The sequence below is a fragment of the Giraffa tippelskirchi genome, chromosome 6, assembly GCF_054371585.1.
Source record: "Giraffa tippelskirchi isolate mGirTip1 chromosome 6, T2T-mGirTip1v1.2.pri, whole genome shotgun sequence".
NCBI classification, from domain to species: domain Eukaryota; kingdom Metazoa; phylum Chordata; class Mammalia; order Artiodactyla; family Giraffidae; genus Giraffa; species Giraffa tippelskirchi.
Genome location: NC_137280.1, coordinates 10,589,884 through 10,612,751, shown reverse-complemented (window position 1 = coordinate 10,612,751; position 22,868 = coordinate 10,589,884). Strand labels below are relative to the sequence as shown.

Here is a 22,868-nt window from a genome sequence, read left to right as displayed (position 1 = left end):
CTCTTAGGGCCCTTGTATTCTCCTAAAAACTTTTACAGCCTCCAAGGAACTTTCCCAAGGATATGTGGCTTATATCCAGTGGTATGCTGGCAAATTTTAATAGCTATCTCTCTGAGGGGTGGAAAAAACCCTCTGATTTGTAGCGTTTGTCAATTTCTGTGGTATAAGTATTCCCACCACAACCCATTTTAAACTACCAATGGTGTTAATAATTGACTCACAGAATTTCTGGAAATTCAACTAGGTTGTACAAGTTGGCTCCACTATATCACTGGTTATATCTACCGATATTTATCATATTTGAAATCAAAACTGAGAAATTGAAAAACTATTTGGTAATTGATTAAAGTAATTATCATATTTTTAATAAAAAGAACTGTATTTTCAAAGATAGAAGGAATTATTAAGAAAATGGCATTGTTTTAGTCTTTGCACATCCTTTAATGTTTGGATTAGTTGAGAACAATTGGATTCTTATGTCTGTTTTTGCATTCATTTTGTGGCCATATACTGTTTTGGTTGAAACATTTAAAGAAAAACTCTCCTCAGGGAGATATGTAGTTGAAAAAAAGGAGTATTGTAACAGTGTTTTTAGATAATTGTGAATAGTCTTTGATACTAGACAAAACTCAGCAAGGGATGGTTTCTTTATTGTTAGTTGCAATGTGGAATCTGAAACCGTATTAATGTTTTTTGGGGTACTCCTTTATGCTAAAATGCCTCAATTTATCTTATGATTTGGATGGGTCTTTTATACATGTATGACCTTAAAAACAGTCTCAAAGACCCCTAGAGTTTCCTGGAACCTCATCGTAGGAACTTCATCCTAGGAAAATGGAGCAGAATAGAGATTTATTCCACACTGATATGAATTATGGCACATTCCTCCACTCTATTTCTGCCTCTTGGAAGGCAAATGTGTCTATGGTTGGTTTGGGTTTCATTTAATATCTTTTTTTTTTTTTCTGGGTACATTTTGTTAAACAGGAAAGCCCTTTATGTATGTCAATGCTACAGACTTGGATGATCCAGCCACACTCAATGGCCAACTTATTTATCAGATTCTCATGCAGCTTCCCAAGGTCAACGATGTCATGTACTTTCAGATCAACAACCAAACAGGAGGAATTTCACTTACTCCACAAGGTGAGTTAAGTGATGCCCTCATGGGATCTCCGAATCAATACAAATGACCTAGATCCGTATCATCTTCAGAGACATTTCCTTTTCTGTTCTCTCTTACTTCCCATAGGATCCCAGGAATTGGATCCTTTGAAGAATCCTTCCTACAAGCTGGTGATCTCAGTGGAAGACATGGGAGGCCTGAATGACCATTCCTTTAGTGACAGCGTATCTGTGGATATTACGGTGAAGGAGAATATTTGGAAAGCGCCAGAACCTGTGGAGATTGAAGAAAACTCCACTAAACCTTACCCCATTAAAATCACTCAGGTAGTGCCCAAGGAATGCCAACAGCCTGCCCAATCAGTGCACTCACATTGTAGGGGCCCACCCTCATGGTCTTCACTGATGTTTTTGCATAGTATCATTTTAAAGCAAACTAAATAAACAAAATCTTTGGCCCCAAGTCTCTGGAGTTTGCCATCATGAGTGAACTCTGGACTGTACCAACTTAGATTCATGTGTGCTAAGTCACTTCAGTCATATCTGGCTCTTTGTGACCTCATGGACGGTAGCCCACCAGGCTCCTCTGTCCATGAGATTCTCTAGGCAGGAGTACTGGAATAGATCACCATTTCCTTCTGCAGGGTATCTTCCTGACCCAGGGATCGAATCCAAGTTTCCTGCATGGCAGGCAGATTCTTTATCATCTGAGCTACTAGGGAAGCCCAACTTACATAAATTTGAGTTTTAAAAGAGAACTTTACTCACCTTCATTTTCTAAGTAGATAACGCTGTTTTCTTTTTCTTGTCTATAGTGTAGGATATGGCTGAGTTGTATATGGTACATGTGCATGATTTGAATTTGAGACTGCAAATTATTTTTGAAAGGTTGCTTCTTACTCCAGTGGGGAAAATCTCGATGCGAAAGATTCGCCCCATCATAGGCTGAGGGGCAGAGATAGGACTGGCCAAGAGTAAGAGCTGAGTAGACAACTTTTATCTTTGGAGCCCACCCGCTTCCCAATGGCATCCCCTGTAGGTACCTCCCCTCTCCCTTCAGACCCTCCCCTGGTCCCACCTGTGTCTCACTCTGAGCCTCCTCTTCCTGCTTTAACTCCTGGAAATCCACTCTGGGGTCCACCAAGATCTGATCTTTCCTGGGAGATCAGGAGATTTCTTGACACAAAAAGAGCTGTGAGTCAGTGGAAGAGCACTGGATTTGGAAGCAGATAAGCAAAATTGAGAAACCTGTATGCAGGTCAGGAAGCAACAGTTAGAACTGGACTGGTTCCAAATAGGAAAAGGAGTACGTCAAGGCTGTATATTGTCACCCTGCTTATTTCACTTATATGCAGAGTACATCATGAGAAACGCTGGGCTGGAAGAAACACAAGCTGGAATCAAGATTGCCGGGAGAAATATCAATAACCTCAGATATGCAGATGACACCACCCTTATGGCAGAAAGTGAGGAAGAACTAAAGAGCCTCTTGATGAAGGTGAAAGAGGAGCGTGAAAAAGTTGGCTTAAAGCTCAATGTTCAGAAAACTAAGATCATGGCATCTGGTCCCATCACTTCATGGGAAATAGATGGGCAAACAGTGGAAACAGTGTCAGACTTTATTTTTTGGGGCTCCAAAATCACTGCTGATGGTGATTGCAGCCATGAAATTAAAAGACGCTTCCTCCTTGGAAGGAAGGTTATGGCCAACCTAGATAGCATATTTAAAAGCAGAGACATTACTTTGCCAACAAAAGTACGTTTAGTCAAGGCTATGGTTTTTCCAGTGGTCATGTATGGATGTGAGAGTTGGACGGTGAAGAAAGCTGAGCGCCGAAGAATTGATGCTTTTGAACTGTGGTGTTGGAGAAGACTCTTGAGAGTCCCTTGGGCTGCAAGGAGATCCAATCAATCTATCCTAAAAGAGATCAATCCTGGGTGTTCATTGGAAGGTCTGATGTTGAAGCTGAAACTCCAATACTTTGGCCACCTCATGCGAAGGGTTGACTCATTGGAAAAGACCCTAATGCTGGGTAGGATTGGGGGCAGGAGAAGAAGGGGACGACAGAGGATGAGATGGTTGGATGGCATCACCGACTCGACGGACATGGGTTTGGGTAGACTCCGGGAGTTGGTGATGGACAGAGAGGCCTGGCGTGCTGCAGTTCATGGGGTTGCAAAGAGTCGGACACGACTGAGCGACTGAACTGAACTGAAGCAAAACCACATTCTTGCTCTATTACCTCAAGGACTGATCATAAACAAAGAAAGTGAAAGTGAAATCGCTCAGTCGTTTCCGACTCTTTGTGACCCCATGGACTGTAGCCTGCCAGGCTCGTCCGTCCATGGGATTTTCTAGGCAAGGAAACTGGAGTGGGTTGCCATTTCCTTTTCCAGAGGATCTTCCCGACCCAGGGATTGAACCCAGCTCTCCCGCACTGCAGGCAGACTACCGTCTGAGCCAACAGGGAAGCATAAACAAGCCATTTATTATTTATGACAAGTTGAGGCAACTTCTCACCAATAAAATGGGGATAATGACAGCTCTTTGGGGTGTGACAAAAGTTAATTAGTATCTGTGAAAGTGGATAAAAGGTATTAATGTTATGAGGCATTTCTAGTCCCTAGTACTCCTACTTTTTTTTTAATGGCACTGCTGTTGTTAAGGGGCCCTGGAATGGCCCATCCCACTGTATCTATCATCTAACTTAAGAGTTTTATTTATTGAAGTTTCTTAATGTGAAAAATGTTTCACCTCCTTTTACAAATTTACTTATTTATTTAATTGGAGGATAATTGCTATACAACGTTGTGTTTGTTTTCTGCCATACAACAATGAGAATGAGTCATAACTGTATATATATCCCTTCCCTCTGAAGCCCCTCTCTCACCGCCCACCCCACCACCCCCCAGTCCCAGCCCTCACAGAGCCAGGGTGGGCTCCCTGTGTTATATAGCAGCTTCCCACTTATTGAATGTTGAATTAATGAATTTCACCTTCAGAAGAAAAAAAACAACAGCAAGAAGTATTCTGCTTTACCAGATAAGAAAGTATATCAGGACTCATTACCCCAAGAATTTCAGTTTGGGTTCCTTTATTAAAGTCTTCCTATTCATTATTCAGATTGCCTTCATAAGGATTTGTAAATGATAAAAAAAAAATGCATATAGTTATTTTTTCATAGGGCTGTCAAAGAAAAGAAAATATAAAGAGCCACAGCCAGTACCCAGGCCTGGGAGAAGTACTAGGTGTGTCTTCAAACTGAGGAAGGAGAGTGCAGGGGGACAAGATGGAAGAACTTGGGCTCAATTTGTGGGGCTTGATGGGAGCTTGCTTACAACCAAGAACATGATCTTTGGCTTGGAGCTTAAATAACTCGAAAAGGACAGTGGTGGCTCCTTGATACCCTTCCCAAGTTGTCTTTGAGAAAATAGTTTAGTGTAGAAATTTCTACACTAAATTAAGTGTAGGCCCTAAGTGTAAACCTAAGTGTAGGACCTTAGGGAAGTCATTTAAACATTCTGTGTGCTGGTTTCCCCATTTATAAGATGGGGATAACAATAGTCTCTACCTCGTGGGACTGTTTGCGGATTTAATGAGATACTTTAAAGTGTTTAGAATTATGTCTGGCATGGGGCACAACCCTCAGTAAGTGTTGTTATTAGTAGTAAGTAGATTATCATATAGGCTAGCCTCTGTCTGTAGCAAGTAGACGGGACTTACTATTGAGTTTATTGATTTTTTTTTTGCCAAGTTATTTACAAAACAACACTGGGAATTATTCTTATCCCTAAAGTCTATGAGATTAAATATTTAAGGGAGAGATGTTCTTTATTAATGTATCACTTGTCTTAAATAACAGCATGGTGAAGAATTGACAGTGTCTCCTGTCTTTACTGGGGAGTTTTGGGAGCTTGTCATTCATCATGGCTTAGTCCTCAGATAATGCCAGATACTAAGTACATCTTGTTTCTTAAATTGGTGTTTCATGACAGGAAGTCTTCACAGCCAGGCTTCCAAATGAATAACCTATAGACTCTTTAAAGGGTTCACAAAGAATTGCTTTAGGGAAGAGAAATACCACTATGTCCTTATTTGGAGCAATATAACAGTGAAAATGAAAAAAAGGGGAGGGATTATTTTAGGTTGAAAATGAAAAATGTAATTTAGCAGTTATAAGAAACCACTGACATCCAAACAAGGTCGTCAGAAATTTCAAACGGAGAGCTAGAAAATTGTTTATTTCCTTTCCAATTCTCTCCGTCCAGGTCTGTCTTTCCTCACATTTCGCTCTGGGCCCTGTAGGTGCAGTGGAATGATCCAGGTGCTGTATACTCCTTAGTGGACAAGGAGAACACACCACGGTTTCCATTTTCGATCGACCAGGAAGGAGATATTTATGTGACTCAGCCCTTGGACCGAGAAGAAAAGGATGCAGTGAGTAAAACTAAGAGGAGGTTCACGGGGGACAAGACAAGATCCTGTGCCCGTGGAAATCTGAGAGCAGAAAGGAGTTTACTTAACACCCGCGCCACCACCACCAAACCCCCAAAACTGTGTTCTGAACCTCAGTGCATTATCGCTCTCAAAGACATGGAAATAACCCCACACATTTGATCCATTTTGTATTTTCTCATTTCCCAGTTCTAAATGAATTGAAAATAAGGGGATAAATGAAATAGTCTTGAAATAGTTGTTTTCTCTGCCTTTTAAAGAGGATGATGATGGAGTCATGTTTTACCTCTGATCTTGTTGTAGTATGTTTTTTATGCGGTTGCAAGGGATGAGCAGGGAAAACCACTCTCAATCCCACTGCAAATTCAAGTGAAAGTGAAAGACATTAATGATAATCCACCTACGTGTCCATCTCCAGTGACTGTACTTGAGGTCCAGGAGAATGAACAGATAGGTAAGAAAGTGTGCGTCTGTCTTCTTTAACTCTGTAATCCCTTTCTCCTCCCTGTTGGGTAAATGGTGGGCAGGTGAACCTGAGTGGGGACTGGCTGTCCATGCCCAACACAGCACAGAGGTAGAATGCCTTTGGGGACTCACACAGGTACAGTATTTCAGTTCAGGGAATATGTGAGAAGTGTTCTAAAATTGGAGTATTCTAACTACCACTCCTACCCATAGCACTGCCACTACCATCACTACTACTACTATTACTGCTACTGCTACCACCCTTACACCTACCGTGAGCCCCATAACCACTTACACCAGCATCCTGTATAAATGTGTAAGGTTATCTCATCTGCACAGTTTTCCCATAGATTCTTATTTGCCTTCCAAAAAAGTCAGTGACAGAAGTAATCCCATCAAATTTGCTAAATAATTTAAACAAACATTCACACTCCATGTCAGATACCCTGCAGTTGACCCTCTCTAGGAAGCTGATAAAAGCTCATGGGGCTTGAAGATGAAGTTCAGTTTCTATCTGTTTTTGTCTTTTTGTTTCTGACCTGCTTCGTTTCTTTGTTCTGTGCCAGGATAGCTTTAGCTTTGTGCAGGGACAACTACTATTAGAACAGTGATTTCTGGGAGTTTTATGACTTCACTGGATTTGGGACACCTCTTATCTGTTACTTCTTACTGCTGAGCTCACTGGTTGTGCAGAAGATCTTTGAAAACCTCTGTAGATGATACCTCAAGTATTTTTGCATAGGGCCCAACATTTAGTATATCAGTTCATCTATGATGCATAACAAACTGTCCAAAATTTAGCAGCTTAAAACAACAAACATTTATTATCTCACAGTTTCTGAGTCAGGGATCTGGATATTCAGAAAGAGAGAGAGAGAGTTAAAAACAATGGCAAGTAGGATGAAAGTCAGTCTTTTTATAACCTAATCTCAGAAGTGACATCCCATAACTTTGGCCATATTCATTAGAAATGAGTCACTAGGCCCAGCTCACACTCAAAAGGAGGAAGTTACAATAAGGCATCACTATCAAGGGTGGGGTGGTGACTGCTGGGGGCCATCATAGTGGTGGCCTGCCTTACTAGGGGGGAGGATAGCACTAGTTTTCTGAGACTAGTGAGGATGTCATTGTTGGTAAAACAAATTGGTCAAGGGTGCAGCCTCTCCAAAAGCGATAATTTATTTTGTAACAATATTTCACAGTCTTGAGTTGTGGACTTAATGGACCAGGAATTCTTATAAATCAACATAGAATGAGTCTATTCTAATATATATAGCCTAGAAAGGTACCCCCCAAAATGCCCCTGCCTTTTGGGGCCTTTCTGTCTAGCTCACTAAAATACTAAATTATTCTTATTCTCCTGTTGGGTGTCTTGTATCAGCCAGAAACTTGTGAGACTCTCGTCCCCAAGTCTCAGCAATGCCAACTTTAATTCTGAAATCCCACTTGCCAGCAACACCTTTGTGTTCACACCAGAACTTTATCCTCTCATAAAATCCCCAACTCTCCAAGGTATTTCGCAGTGCCCCAAGAGATACTGTACGTACCTCTGAATCAGTTTGGGCTGCCACTTATTCCTGGCCTTTGTCACTCGGAGACATGACGCTTCTTTCACTCCTGGCTCATTCATAAAGTTCTCTGCTCCCCCTGAGTGGCGCCCCCTACCGGAATTTCCCTGTCATTGATGCCAACCAGTCCTGGTGTCTCTGACTGCTGGAGGGTCCCCCACAGCGAGGGACAACGGGTGTCCTCTGTGTTACGCTCACTTGCCAGGGAAAGGGTCCTGAGCAGAGCTGCTCAGACGCCAAAGTGAAAAAGTCGCTCAGTCGTGTCCGACTCTTTGCGACCCCATGGACTGTGAATTCTCCAGGCCAGAATACTGGAGTGGGTAGCCTTTCCCTTCTCCAGAGGATCCTTCCAACCCAGGGATCGAACCCAGGCCTCCCTCACTGCAGACGGCTTCTTTACCAGGTGGGCCACAAGGGAAGCCCTCAGGCACCAAACCACCACAGAATTTAGTGAGATGTGCTTTCATTCCAGCACGCAGATGCTTTTCTTACAAGGGCAGATGCACGTTGCAAAGGTAACTTGGTTGCTTGTGAGGACGAAAAAATGGCAGCTGCTACCACCCTAGACACACGTTCTGATGCCTCTCCGCCCCTAGCCAGGAGACGCGTCTGCCAGGGCAACTCCCTTAGAGGCATAACATAGGTACTTCTATTCCTCCCCTCAAGAAACCCTCCAAATCTCCCTGTGAATCAGTAGATGCAAAGTATCAGGGCAATACTCCACAAGGGGAATACACATTCAAGTTCTAGCCCTCATGTGGGATTCCAGCTGTGTGTAGAGAAACGCACAATTCCCATTTCATGCAGCAAGATGATCCAGCATCTATCAGAGCTCATCCAGACAGACCTGGGTAGAGCACTGTGTTGTGGCCAGCCTTCTGGAACTCCCTGGACTGAGACGCTCACAGAAATAAAACTTAGGTCCGTAAACTGTGGCGAGGCAGAGAGGACGTCTGCCTGCTCTCGGCCAATGCTGTCTTTATCTCTGGGGTGGAGTCAGACTCTGCCGTTGTTTCAGAAGCTTGCTTGGAATTCAGCACACTTGGCTTGTTCTTGTTTAGTTTTACCATTTGCCTTGTGTATTAGTGTCTGAGGGCGGCCGTAATAAATGACCACTGACTCGGAGACTTGAAACAACAGAAATGTATTCGCACACAGTTCTGGAGGCTAGAAGTCTGCATTCAAGGTGCCCGCGAGGGGAGAATCCTGGCCCCTGGTGGCTCCTGGCATTCGTTGGCTGCTCGTGGTAGCCATGCCACGGATTTAGGGCCCACTCCACATCCAGGATGGTTCATCTCAAGAGCCTGACTTGGGTCCTCCCGAATTCATATGGTGACATCCTAGTCCCCGGCACCTCAAAGGGGGACTATCATTTAGAGACGCGGTCTTCAATGTCATTAGCGTGGGTCTTAACCCAGTATGACTGGTGTCCTTCTGAGAAGAGAAAATCTAGATAGGCACAGAACAGAGGAAGACCACGTGAAAACGCACGCAGCAGAGGGCCATCTATAAGTCAGAGATCTCTGAAGAAATCAGTCCTACTCACACCTTGCTCTCAGACTTCTAGTCTCCAGAAACTGAGAGAATAAATTGCTGTTGTTAAAGCCATCCATTGTGTGGTCATTGTTTTTTTTATGGCAAGCCCTAGCCAGCTAAAAATGGACTTCCCTGGGGGCTCAGACAGTAAAGAATCTGCCTGTAATGCCGGAGACCCAGGTTCCATCCCTGGGTTGGGAAGATCCCCTGGAGAAAGGAACAGCAACCCACTCCAGTATTCTGGCCTGGAGAATTCCATGGACGGCGGAGCCCTGCGGGCTACAGTCCATGGGGTCACAGAGAATCGAATGCGACTTAGTGACTAACACACATATGCAGCCAACTAAGACGCTGCCCCACACACTGTACTGCTGAAAAGATTAGAAGCACCAGCATCAATCTAAGAACTTTATTCTGCTTCTCACGGTTACTTCCAGTGCCTTCTAGGAACCCGATTCTCCACGGAAGCCATTTTTTAATAGGCTAAAAAGAATAATGGACGGGTTTCCTTCTTTCCTTCCCTATAGGGAGCAGTATTGGAACTCTTATTGCTCATGACATGGATGAAGAAAACACTATGAACAGTGTTTTAGAATACAGAATTGTGGATCAAACTCCCAAAGTTCCTCAAGATGGACTCTTCCTGGTCCATGAATACTCTGGAAAACTCCAGTTAGTGGTACAGTCATTGCACAAGCGGGACACTCCACACTACAACCTGACGGTAGAGGTGTCGGACAAAGGTTAGTATCACTTGCATGGTGTCGCGTGAAAACACTTGTTTTCTTTCCAGCTGTGATTGTTAGGCTGCTGGAATGCCTGGGTGTGTTACAGGGGCTGCCACTGAAAAAGGTCTTGCTTCCCACGTAAAACAAGCCCAGAAGCCAACATGGTAACGGCCAGAGTTGCAGCTCAGAAAATGTGATTATGTTTGTCTCCTGAGAAGCAGATGCCCAAGAGGGGATTAACTATATAAGGATTTTATTAGGGGAAAAAATGGAAAGGGATACAGAGAAGGCTGGAAGAGCCGCCAGACTCAATACAAGCCTGACCCTGAGTGAAGGAGGGAAGGAAGGAACGTGCTGGGGAAACTCCCAGTCAAAGGGAAGCTCAGCAAGGTTATCGGAGGTCCGAAGTTGGCTGTGGAAGGAGTCTGTGATCTCCAAAAGCAGGCCTACCTTAGCCTGCCTGCCGTGTTCAGGCACTGCTGGGGCAGCCAGTGCAAAGCAAGGTCTTGGTGCACACGTGGTGATGGGTTTCAGAGCCCGGCAGCTCGTTGTCAGTTAAGATCCCTGTTGTTAGAAGTTGTTGGCATGCCTCGTTGTCATGGCCACCGTAATCACAAACAAGAAAGTTAGTTGTATTTCTCAAGTCTCCCTTTCAGACTCAAAGGCTTCTACTGTATGACAGTGAAGGAACTTTTGGAAAGTTTTGTCTTCTCCTATTAACTTCTAATTGGCCATTTGACGATAGCAGGAGACATTCATCCTTATACTTTAAACAATTTCAAAGCAAGTGGTTTTTAATCTTTGCTAAGTCATGAGACCCTTTGAGAATCTGATGGAAACTATGAATTCCTAAACAAATGCATACGTTCTCAGATAAATTGCACAGACACACAAACATACTCGACCTCAGAGACAGGCTTATTTTAGGGTCATTAATACTTCTAAGTTAAGAATCTTTCTTCGAGTTAACCAAGTAGTTCAATAATTATTATGCTAGGAGAGAAAGATTATATAGGCATGCTGTAGTAAAGAGCATCATTTCACATTGTGCTTCATAATTTTTTATTTATCTAGATGTTGAGATACTAAAAAGAACTGAGAGTACTGGGGTTTACCAGGCCCCCAAAGCAGAAGGTTTGAGGCATAGTAATTTGGCAAATATAGAGGGCCTAACATAATGCTTAGCATTATGCTAAAGGGTACAATGAAAGTGGGTATAATAAATCATCCCTGTCTGTGATGAGCTGACAATTTCACACCATTAGCCAGCCATTCTTCCAGTGGTTACTGAGATTGAGGCACCATGCAAGGTACTGGGAATGCACAAATAAATAAGACCCGGTGTCTGTCTTCAAGGAGCACTTTTTGGTAGAGGAGATAGACAAGTGAATAAATAAATTATAAGGAATATGTACAAGGTAGCCCATGAAAGCAATGAGTGACTCAATGGAGAGGGAGAGAGAACTGATAAAACTTTCTGGAAGAGGTGTATTAATCTGACTTTCGATGGATGAATATGACAAGTTACAAAACAGTGTAAAGGCTTACAGAGGAGAAGAAAGTCCATGTGCAAATGCATGGAGACCCAAAGCAGTTTAATGCCTAAGAGCATAAAGTGGAAATCAGATTACAAATTGTCTATATACATGAATACATCTATAGACTATATGGGCCAGATTATGTAATATATTTATATGTAAATATATCTGTTGATGGAATTAAACATTCAGTTGTGTACTACAGAAAATTAGTCAGTAGGCTATAATTAGCATAGTTTTACATAAATTCAGGGAAGTGATTTTATTTACATAAAACCACGAGGCTCACTGCTGATCCAAATGAGGCTTACGTGGAACAGACAAGTGGTGAGTTCAGGCCCTGGGACCTCTCCAAATCTCCAGCCATTCTTGCTGTCTACAAATGTCCTAGGGGCTGGACCCAGCTTTAATTAGCATCCACTTATTTATAAGATGGTTATTATTAGGTTACATGCCTGGCCTTGTGTCTGGTGTGTTGAGAGCAAGCTCTGGAGCTAGGCAGCCTGCGTATGTTTGCCAGCATCCCAGGAAAAGAAAGCCCCCTTCAAAGAATTAACGAAAAAGAGAATAAAGAAGGGATTGTCTGTAAAACTGTGGGTAGGGGTTATAGGAAACCAGCAGGAGGTGTGAAGCACAATGGAGTCATTTTTACTCTGAGGTGAGAAGGGGCAAGGGAAGGGCCCTTCCCGGAAGGAGCAGGCACTGGGCCTGGGGCAGCGGCTCTAGAGGAAGCCGTTGGCAGTGGGAGCCAGACTCGGACTCCGTGCTCCTGCCCTTCCTCAGACCTCCTGCCAGTGCTCCCCCTGGTAGAACTCAACTGCTACCCAGAGAGCCAGATGCCCAGGGATGCTGTTCCGGAGGTCAGCCTCAGGGCACAGAGCAGGTGAAGGGCGCGGAGCAGACGGAGAGGACTAAGGAGCACATGGATTGGAATTCTGGCTCGACTGCGAGTTAGCTGTAGGACCTTGGTCAAGTTACCCTTGGCTTCCTCAGGTGTGAACTAAATGAAAATGATAATAGTACCTATATCACAGAGTCAGAATGAAGATGAAATGAGTCATGTAAGCAAAGCACTTAATACCGTGCCTGATACACAGAGTGCCAGCAGTGTCTGTTATGATGAGAACCTTGATTTTGTTGCTATCTACATTTTATAAACTGACTACCGCACCCTGATTTCAAGTAACATAACCAATCTCTTACACATCTGATAAGTAGCAGAGACAGAATTTCGGTGGTGGGGTTCCAGAGCCCAAAGTCTTAGCCATTGTATAATACAGGCTTCATGGTTGGAATAATGGAAACCTCAACGAAAGACCCCATCCTGTTGGTCTTCATGTGGCTGTTTTTCTGGGGATCCCATCTCTACCGGTACTCCATGCTCACCTTGGATCCAGGTTGAACTGACTAGGTAGGATCCTGTCTCTGACTAGGTCTCTGAATTGTCAAACCCGCCTCTCAAAGCCACTTTCCAGGATTCTGTGTGCTGCCTCTGGGTAGGCATGCCCTTGGAAGAGGGCTAATTTTATTGTGGGCTTCCCAGGTGGTGCTAGGGGTAAAGAACCCGCCTCCTGATGCAGGATATTTAAGAGATGTGGGTAAAATACTGTGTCAGGAAGATTCCCTTGGAGCAGGACATGGCAACCCACTCCAGTCCTCTTGCCTGGGAAATCCCATGGACAGAGGAGCCTGGAAGGCCACAGTCCAAAAGGTCGCAAAGAGTCGGACACGACTGAAGTGACTTTGTACACAGACCCCCAATTGTACCTTGCCTCCCTCACTTGGGCCTTCCCTTTATGGGGGCAGAAGAGATACAGGACAGTGAGTGCTGGAAGTGTTCAGAGAAGGAAAGACAACCTTCTGGGATGCTCAAAGAAGCTTTCTAGAAGGACATTTTTGCACTGGGCTTTGAAGGCTATGTAAGTTTCACTAGACAGAAAAGAGAGGCTGCTTCCCAGAAAGCCTGGCTCAGGAACAAGATTTTACCGAGGAGGAGGCAGGTGGATGGAGTGGGAAGCCCAGAGGAGCCTCTCCCAGGGTTTTCTTCAGCCCCACCTTGGTGACCTACATGTGGGTGTTGGTGGGGAACAGAGAAACTCCTTGCCATGCACATCGCAGGTCACTAGTCAAATTGTGGCATGGCTGTCACTGTACTTGCCAATTGCATTTCTTGCCGATTTCTGATCTTAATGCATGATTTTCAGTGAAAATTTTTGTGATGTGCTTTTGATTTTCAGATTTCAAGACCCTCTGCTTTGTGCAAATCAACGTTATTGATATCAATGATCAGATCCCCATCTTTGAAAAGTCAGATGTGAGTAGTTGTCCCCTTGTTTTTGCTTTACTTTGTTTATATTACCTGGTCCCTACTTCTGGGATAAAGACACGAACAGTAGTTAGGGATAATGCCAGATTTAATACCTTAGTTAATGCTCTGGTAGTAAACTCAGGCATCGTCTTCAGTGGAAGTCTTCTGGGAACAGTAACATTCACTGTTACAGTATCTGCGAGCATCTGTTTATAAACTTTTGCCAACAGCTCATTTATTTCAAGGACTGCTTGAAAGCTACAAGCACAGTCTTTGTCAAATTGAGACAAATTGAGTGGCTGCTTGCAGTTTGCCTTATATATTTTGTGTTATAGGACAATAAATAGATTATTGCTAGGCTCTCAAACAAGAATTTTTAGTCAAAATTTAAAATCTGGCAAAATATTGGCAATTTAAACTCACCTTGCAATAATTGAATAAGAGTCCTGTAGTCATATACGGATGTGAGAGTATCTGAAGGCTGAGCGCTGAAGAACTGATGCCTTCGAGCTGTGGTGCTGGAGAAGACTCTTAAGCATCCCTTGGACAGCAAGGAGATCCAACCAGTCAATCCTAAAGGAAATTAACCCTGAATATTCATTGGAAGGACTGGTGCTAAAGCTGAAGCTCCAATATTTTGGCCCCCTGATGCGAAGAGTCGATTCATTGGAAAAGACTCTGATGTTGGGAAAGATTGAAGACAGGAGGAGAAGGGGACGACAGAGGATGAGATGGTTGAATGGCATCATCAACTCAATGCAAACTCGGGGAGATGGTGAAGGACAGGGGAGCCTGGCGTGCTTCAGCCCATGGGGTTACAAAGAGTCGGACATGACTGAGCAACTGAATAATAACAACAACAAAGGAGAAAAAAAAGCTAATCTCTGGTTTATGCCAAAAGAATGTGCTCAGGACACTTGCAAAACTGAGAAGACTGGGCAGAAAGAGCAGGAGAAAAAAAGATCAGTTGACTGTATCAAGAAGAATTCAAGCTAATTTATTGTTAATGTGGGCTTTGAACTTGGCAGTAGTTTTATCATTGCTTCCCTTAAAATGGATGCCTCTATTTATTTATTCTGGAGGAGAGAGAAGCTGTTTTGACTAGATTGTTATGTTTGAAGTCAGTGATGAGGCAGCCCAGAGCCTTGTGATGATGTTCATAAATCAAAATAAGGGTAAAGCTGTGATGAAGAAAGGGAATTGGTTTACAGGAGGGTTTGCAGAGGTAAAAGGTGTGACAATATAACTTGTGTAGCAGGCACTGAGGTTAAGTGAGCATGAGATTAAGAGCCTGTCTCTTCTCTGTCTCCATTCTCTTGGGTATTTGATCTTTTCTGTGTTGTATAGTTTCCTCGCATTACATCTAGACGGTGCTTTTAGACTGAGGACAAGAGTTCTGCTTTAGGAATCTCAGAGCTTGGGAAAGCAAACAGGGCTCTAGAGAGTGAGTCCACTTCTTTCGCTGGTCCATTCCTGGACCCTGCCTGTTGTCATCTTCATGATCGTGATGCCAAGAGACATGACCTGGGGGTTTTTCAGTGGAGGATGAGAGATTAACAGCACCTGCTTTGGAGTTGGACAGCATGGATTTGAATCCCAATGCTGTGACCAACTAGCTGTGTGGTCTTGAGTGGGTTTTACCTCTCTAATCTTTTGCTTCTCTGTCAAGTGGAGATGACAGCATGGCTATTCAGTAGGGTATTTTGTCTTGTTGCTTATCTTCATTGAGCACTTATTATGTGCCAGACGTTCAGAGGTTTTATGTGTATTATCTCTGTAAATCCGAACAGAAAACATAAAGTAGCTTCCATTTTTATTATCTCCAATGGACAGAGGATGAACCTGAGACTTTAAAAAAATCAGATAACTTATTTCAATTCACCCAGGTAATAAGTGGCATGCCTAGGATTCATACTGAGGCCATTTGACTCCAAAGTTCAGGCTTCTAATAACTATTCTCTGATTGGTTAAGAATTAATTAAAATGATATGTGTAAAGTGCCTGTCACATTGTAGGTACTCGATACATAGTAGCTATTTATCTGTCTCATTACTAATAACTATAATGATAGTTACAGTTATTAAATATATTGGATGTGGGTGGAACAACCTGTTTTAGAATCCTATCAGTAGCTCTCTGAGACACTGTTTCTTGTTATAACGAATATCAATCTACAAGTATGACTGATCTCAAAAGCAACTGCAACCTACTCATCAACAGGAAAAACATGCTTGGTAAGTATTGATGTAAACTATGACTTGTGTCCATTATGAAACCAGAGACAAGTTTGCTCTTTGACAATTGTGCTTAATGACAATGGACATTCTCATTGTTTGCTTCCTCTATTTCCTTCTTAGTATGGAAACCTGACTTTCCCTGAAGACACAGCTGTTGGATCTATCATCTTAACCATCCAGGCCACAGATGCTGATGAGCCACATACTGGGAGTTCTAAAATCCTGTATCGAATTACACAGGGAGACAGTGAGGGATGTTTGGAGATTGAAACAGATCCCCAAACCAATACTGGATATGTCAAGCTTAAAAAGGTAAATCGCCCATTGAATGGAATTTGTCTTTTTCATAGATTAGTTTCCTTAGGACCATTCGAGGACCTATAAGCAGAGGTGATGAATTGGCAGTGATCTCTAAGGCATGTGATGGACTCCTGGAACACCCTCAGTCATTCCTGTCCTCCTGAAAGACAGAGACCAGGATTCTTGCTCTGGGTCTGTCACTAGCTGACCAAGTAACCTTTGCAGAGGGAGGTAGGATTGCCATAAAAAATATAGAATAGGTCATTTTTAGTATTAATATGTCCCATGCAATAATTGGGACATGCTTATAATTGGGACATGCTTATACTAAAAAATCGCTTATTGTTTATCTGAAATTCCAATTTAACTAGGCATTCTAGATTTTTATTTACTATATCTTGGGCAAGGTGGTGCTCAGGGCTTTATTTTTCCCTTTGCAAATGTGGGGTATTAGACTAGATGAATCCCATGAACCCTTTAGGATGTAGGCTGTTTATTCTGGTGGACCAGCCATAGGCTCCTCTTTTTAATAATGACTGGAAACTGGTAGGTCTCCTGTAATAGACAAGTTATAATAAACAAATTTATTCTCTCATAACTTCTTCCTTGCCCACTCCTTACTTTCATCTTTTACGGTGCTGCTAAGTCCACTGGCTCCGGCTTCGTCTCTCCCTTTGTAAGGACTGGGTAGTCTGGAAGCCAAAATCTTGATTACCGTGATAACTTGCTTCTTTGTAGAGGGTCTTCCCATTCTTCGCTCAGTCTACTCCTATCCCCTACTGTATACACCTGACTTTTGACCCTTTCTTCTATGGCTGCCTCATTTATGCATGTAAACTGTGTATCAGATGACTCAACAGGAAGCAGCACTCAATGTCACCCAATATCTTTAGAATTAAAAGAGATCAAAGTTACAGCAATAGAGACTCTGCAGACATGGTTGAATGCTGAGAGTTTGTAATACAGTGTGTGGGAGGCTGCATCAGAAAGCTCTAAAGGAAAGTTTTGACCCAGAATAAAGGTAGAAACTGAAAATGAAGACAAAAGAAAATAATTTTACAGGAAATGGATAGAAGCATGGGGAAAAAAAGTGCCAGTGCTGAAGGAAACCCTGGAGCAGAATCTCAGAATTCTGGTACCATTCTGACCACACACCCCACCTCTGACAAAGGGCCTCACTGCGTTTCAGCTGCAAGGTTTGTGCGTGGACCTACTTCAGCCAGTAGTATTTTGCGTGAGTCTGACCTTTGAAAAAGGTGCCGTTACATCTTCCCCCTCTATTCATGGCTGCCTACATGGACTCATAAAACCCAGAAGGAAAGGCCAGGGTCCCGAGTTTGCAATGGATGGTCCGGGCAGCAGGCCTGGTCTTCTGGCAGGAGGCAGTGGCAGATAGCTTCCATCCTTCCCCAGGACCAGCACCCTCTAGATGTCTAAGAGAAGATAAAGGCCTGTCCATCTCAGTATGAATGTCGGTAACTTTTCATGGTGGCTTGTTGTGAACTAACGTAAGTTAATTTGACCATTTGTGGCTAATGGGCACCTATAGGGAAAAGTTGGTAACCTTGATGATCAGCAGTAGGTGAGGGCTCTAAGTATCTTCCCACACCTTCCTTGACATGAGTGGGTGTGTTCTGTACAGTGGGCCTCTGGCCAAAATCTTGGTCACATCCTTATTTTGTTTGTGGTTATATTCCAAGTGTCCAAAATATTTGCACATAGTGGAGGTTCAAGAAATATTGGTTGTCTGAATACATAGTTGTGTTCTGTCCCGTGTGCAATTAATAACAAGCAGGTTTGAAAACCATCATTCAACTTGTGCTTTAGGTTTTAGGTTTGTGCTGTCCTGGCTCTCTGTCCCTCGGGCACCGTGATCACAGTAGTCTAGGGAGAGGATTCATCTGACTGTCCACAGAAAAGGTGACGATAGAACAGAATTGGAGTCCTGGAACTCTGAAGGGTGTAAGCTGCTGGACTAGCCAGATGCTACATTCTTCTTCAAGAATGTATTTTTCAAGTGAATTGCATGTCTTGAATACCACTGATATCACAAAAACCTCTTTGGAAGATCACTTTGGTAATTAACAGAGCTTCTAGTGTAGCTTGAGACAGTGCTAGCTTAGAGCCTGTAGCAGCTGCCTCTGAGGTGTGGCTCTCTGATTGGGATCTTTCAAATGCTAAATGACAGCCAGCCCAGAGGTGTGGATCCTTGACCAGGACACCCTGGATGTCAGCCAACTGCTCCTAGGATGCGTGTCCTCACCATGACAGATGTGTTCATGCAGTTTTCAGGTTTTTAAACTTAGACTGTATTATGTGGTTTCTCTGGTGGTTCAGTGGTAAAGAATCTGCCTGCAATGCAGGAGATACAGGAGGCATGGGTTCGATTCCTGGGTCGGGAAGATCCCCTAGAGGAGGGTATGGCATCCCACTTCAGTATTCTTGTGTAGAGAATCCCATGGACAGGGGAGCCTGGTGGACTACAGTCCACAGGGTTGCAAAGAGTCAGACATGACAGAAGCGACTGAGCACTCATGCATGTGGTTTCTCATGTATAGCTTAGCCTTACTTCTAAGTCCCTCCTCATTAAGCCTTCCATTGCTTCAGAACCATTGTATCGGTCATTTAAAAAAAATTTAAATCCTTATGTAAACTATCACGATTCTATCAGCACCTATTCACCTGAATTAAATGTGAAAATGAAAGTGAAAGTCGCTCAGTTGAGTCTGACTCTTTGTGACCCCATGGACTATACAGTCCATGGAATTCTCCAGGCCAGAATACTGGAGTGGGTAGCCTTTTCCTTCTCCAGGGATCTTCCCAATCTAGGGATCGAACCCAGATCTCCCACATTGCAGGCAGATTCTTCACCAGCTGAGCCACAAGGGAAGCCCAAGAATACTGGAGTGGGTAGTCTATCTCATCTCCAGTGGATCTTCCCAACCCAGGAGTCGAACCGGGGTCTCCTGCATTGCAGGTGGATTCTTTACCAACTGAGCTATGAAGGAAGCCCTAAATGAGCAAACGGCAATCGGTAAAATTCACCAAGGAGTGCACACTCCTCAACCGAAGCCCCTTTCGCTTCATGAAGCACTTCTGCGCATACTCCTTTGCTTCTCACGCTGACCCCAAGGGAGGCAGAAACAGTCCCATCGTCCAGCTGAGGTTCGGGCTCACAAGTTACGGTCAGCCCCCCGCCGAGATGGCAGAGCTAGGAACTTGACCCCTGACTTCTGACTCCTTTCGGGAAACAACTGCTATGGGGGCCTGGCATTGCCATGTACTAGCTCTGCGACCTTGACACAAATGTTGTAACCTCTCAGACCTCAGCTTTCTGATCTGAAAAACTGGCGAATTGGTAGAACCTTCTTGATGAGTATCCTGGAGGATTCAGTATTGCAAAAATACTTGCATAGCTCTTAAGACAGCCCCTAGCAGGTGGTAGCCAACTTCATAAATGTTCATCATTCTCTTAATTCTAATTAACTGGAGTGAGGGCAGAAGCTAGAACTCTGGCTGTGGACAGATGAGATGTTTTCTCTTCTTGCCAAGGGGGCCAAACTTGCCTGATCCCAGAGTCAAATGGTGCCCACCGGGTACAGCTGACTCAGGCTCTCTGGGGGAGGGCCTGGAAATCAGTCATTTTAGCAAGTGCCCTGCAAAGCCTTTCTCCTCTACTCTTGTGTTACTACTACACTTCACAGTGGATACCAGCTGCGTGGGCTTTCCCTGCACCTATCATCTCTCCAACGCCAGCCTGGTGTCCTACAACGTAACTCATTCTGACACTATCTGTCGGGAGACAGCATCCAGTCCCCCCAGGCTAAGGGCTCAGTGCCACTCCCCCACCCCACTTCAGAAGCCAACGGCAGGTCCCAGGTTGTCATCTGTTCTTCTGACTGGCTGGCTAGACATCAGAGGTTCTTGACTCCCTCCTTAGGTTCCAACATTTGCTAGAACAGCTCACAGAGCTCACAGAAACCTATTTACCAATGTATCACGTAGTGAAGGATATGATGAAGGATACAGCTGAGCAGCCAGATGAAGAGATACATGGGCTGAGGGCCGGGAGGGCCCCGAGAGCAGCAGCTTCTGTCTCATGGAGTTGGGATGTGTGTCACTTCCGCAGCTCGCGGACGTGTTCACTAACCCGGAAGCTCTCTGAATGCCTTACTCTGGGGATGTTTATTGAGGCTTCATCATGTAGACATGATTGATCATGAACTCAATCTCCGGCCCCTCTCCCCTTCCTGGGATGTGGGAGGGGTTGTGTTGAAAATTCCAAGCTTCTAACCATGGCTTGGTCTTGGTCTGGTAACCAGCCCCCATCCTGAAATCATCCAAGGAGCCACCAAGAGTTCACCTCATTAGAAAAAAAAGGCACCCCTATCACCCAGGAAATTGCAAGGGATTTAGGAGATCAGTGTCAGGAACAAGAGGAAAAGACCAAGATGTACTTTTTCTATTAAGTCTTATGCCCCAGGTGATGCTTGGGAATAAACACATTTTAGAACTGCTATCCTCCCTGTCTTTACCGCCACCCTGAGCTCTGGCCTATTGTGTGATATATCAACATATTCTTGAGACCAAGCAGGTATCAGGAGCCAGGAAGGCTATTTCTCTGAGCCCTGCCAGAGTCATCAATAACTCTCCTGAAATTGAAATTCAGAGATTTGTTTTGGCTTTAATTTTTTTTTTTTGATACAAATTTTGTCACTTCTTCATTATGGCTGGTCCTTTTGAATTCTCAGTACATGATGTATTTTTAAGCAGCTAGCGTATCATGTGGAAAACTAATGTGCATTTTTTTCTCATCACTGATTATTGATGAAAATGTTAAATGTCCCCGGTCTCAGCTCCTTCCCTTCAGCACTTTATCTCTGCTTCCAGGTTGAATCTAAATCATGGGGTTGACCTTTCAAGCAGTCGTGTATGGAAGAGGGATTGTGGCACGAACGTGTGTTTTCTGCTTACCTGATGAGTAAGGTCGTGAGGGTCTCTTGACTGGGCTCTGCAGACATATCCCCATGTCGTGAAAGACAGGGCACATGGTTTGACAAAGCTTGTTCTTGATTAAACTCTGCTGATTATCACTTGCTAATTTAGTATCTTCCATTTCTAATTTTATTCCTGGAAAATGTGATTCCATGTGTTTTCCTGGTGTGAAAGTTAAGCGGACTGACTGATGGCAAGCTGTTACTTCCATTCAGTAGGGGTTGAAGGAACACTGACACCCTCTCCTAACGGGCCTCCCTGCCCAGGCCAGATCAGCTCAAATCCACCCTTCCCCTAGCCACTCCCAGAGTTAAACTTCCTCCAACACAAATCCCACCTTGTCAGTCTTGCGCTCACCTCCTCTCTCTGCTCATCAAGGATCAAGTCCCAGCTTCTTAGCTTGACGCGCAATCTTCTCCATCACCTCTCTCTTCTCTCAGGTCACACATTCCATCCTGAAAACTCTCACTGCCCCTCATTTGCAGGTACACCATTTCGTTTCTTTATCCCTCACCTCTGGTGGCCTTGTGAAAGGATCAGAAAGACAGAGAGGGGACTTAGGACTGTTTGATGGAAGGATGGGGTGCGCATCCTCTGCCTGAGCCCACAGAGTGCTGCTCTGCTTGTCTGAGCCCGGGCTTGGCTGGACCCACAGGGAACAGAGTGCCGCGTCCTTGGTCCACACGGCAGGCTTGCTCTGGGGCTGCTGGCTTTCTGCTCCGTCTACCAGACTTTCTCAGTTCGACAGTCCTGCCCTCCTCCCCTGAGATGATGGGTGGTCCCTGGGAGTCAGACGCTCCAGCGTGCACACACCTCTTCCCAACTCCCCTGGGTGGGGAGCCGTATCCCACCATGAGGTCGTGACGAAGAGGTCATCGTGGGGTCATACCCTGCAGGCACTGGGTGCTTATTTCTATGAAAAACCTCTCTTTCTACATCTCAGCTGGATTACAAAATTTTATATCCTGCATTTTAACAAGAGTCAATTGATTCTCAAATGGCCTTGAGTCTTTACACCTAATTCTTTCTCTTTCATGTGAGGAAATTTTCTATCTTCCTTTTGAATTATCAATTGGGTTGTGATGTTGTGTGTGTTTGTGTGTTTATGGAGAAGAGGGTTTCTAGAGAGTGAAGATTTTCTCCAGAATCTCTTTCCCACGGGAGCCTGCAAGGGCTGGAGAAGGACCAAGACCTTCTCATTTTTGTGTTTCCTAGTGGATATACTATGGGCATTGTATGTCAGGGAAGTGATGAGAAGCAAAGAATAATATAATACAGTTCCTCTTGTCAGAGAGGTCATGGTCAGTAAGGATCTGTAATGGAGAAGCAAACAATTAGAATCCTGAGATAAGGACTGTGAGATTACAGAAGGCACGGAGCTCATCTATCTGGGGATCAAGACTGGGATTCGGGGAAGATGATATGGAGAGGACCGCGCTGAGCCAACTTTTGGCTGATGGGGATAATTTTTTTAGATGTTGGGGAAGAGCATGCTGAGCTAATGCAGTCATGTGTCAGCTTTTCCTCTTCATGAAAGGAAAATACCATTTTTTTTTAACTGATGAGAAAGTGATATAAACTAAAGTTAAAGAACTGACAACTCCTCAAGAGA

General features: G+C 44.0%; 1 protein-coding gene across 4 annotated transcripts in view; it reads left to right on the top strand.

The window, feature by feature from the left end:
* CDH17 (cadherin 17) overlaps positions 1–22,868 on the top strand; it is a 101,817-nt gene that overhangs the window by 57,005 nt on the left and 21,944 nt on the right. For 3 of the 4 annotated variants that reach the window (XM_081496927.1, XM_081496928.1, XM_081496925.1), the window contains 7 exons: positions 988–1,146; positions 1,253–1,452; positions 5,432–5,563; positions 5,885–6,035; positions 9,678–9,893; positions 13,654–13,730; positions 16,082–16,273. In XM_081496927.1, the coding sequence (XP_081353053.1) occupies positions 988–1,146; positions 1,253–1,452; positions 5,432–5,563; positions 5,885–6,035; positions 9,678–9,893; positions 13,654–13,730; positions 16,082–16,273 (1,127 nt within the window). Of the gene's footprint in view, positions 1–987; positions 1,147–1,252; positions 1,453–5,431; positions 5,564–5,884; positions 6,036–9,677; positions 9,894–13,653; positions 13,731–16,081; positions 16,274–22,868 lie in introns of those variants that run through there. The other variant, XM_081496929.1, reaches the window with a different exon arrangement.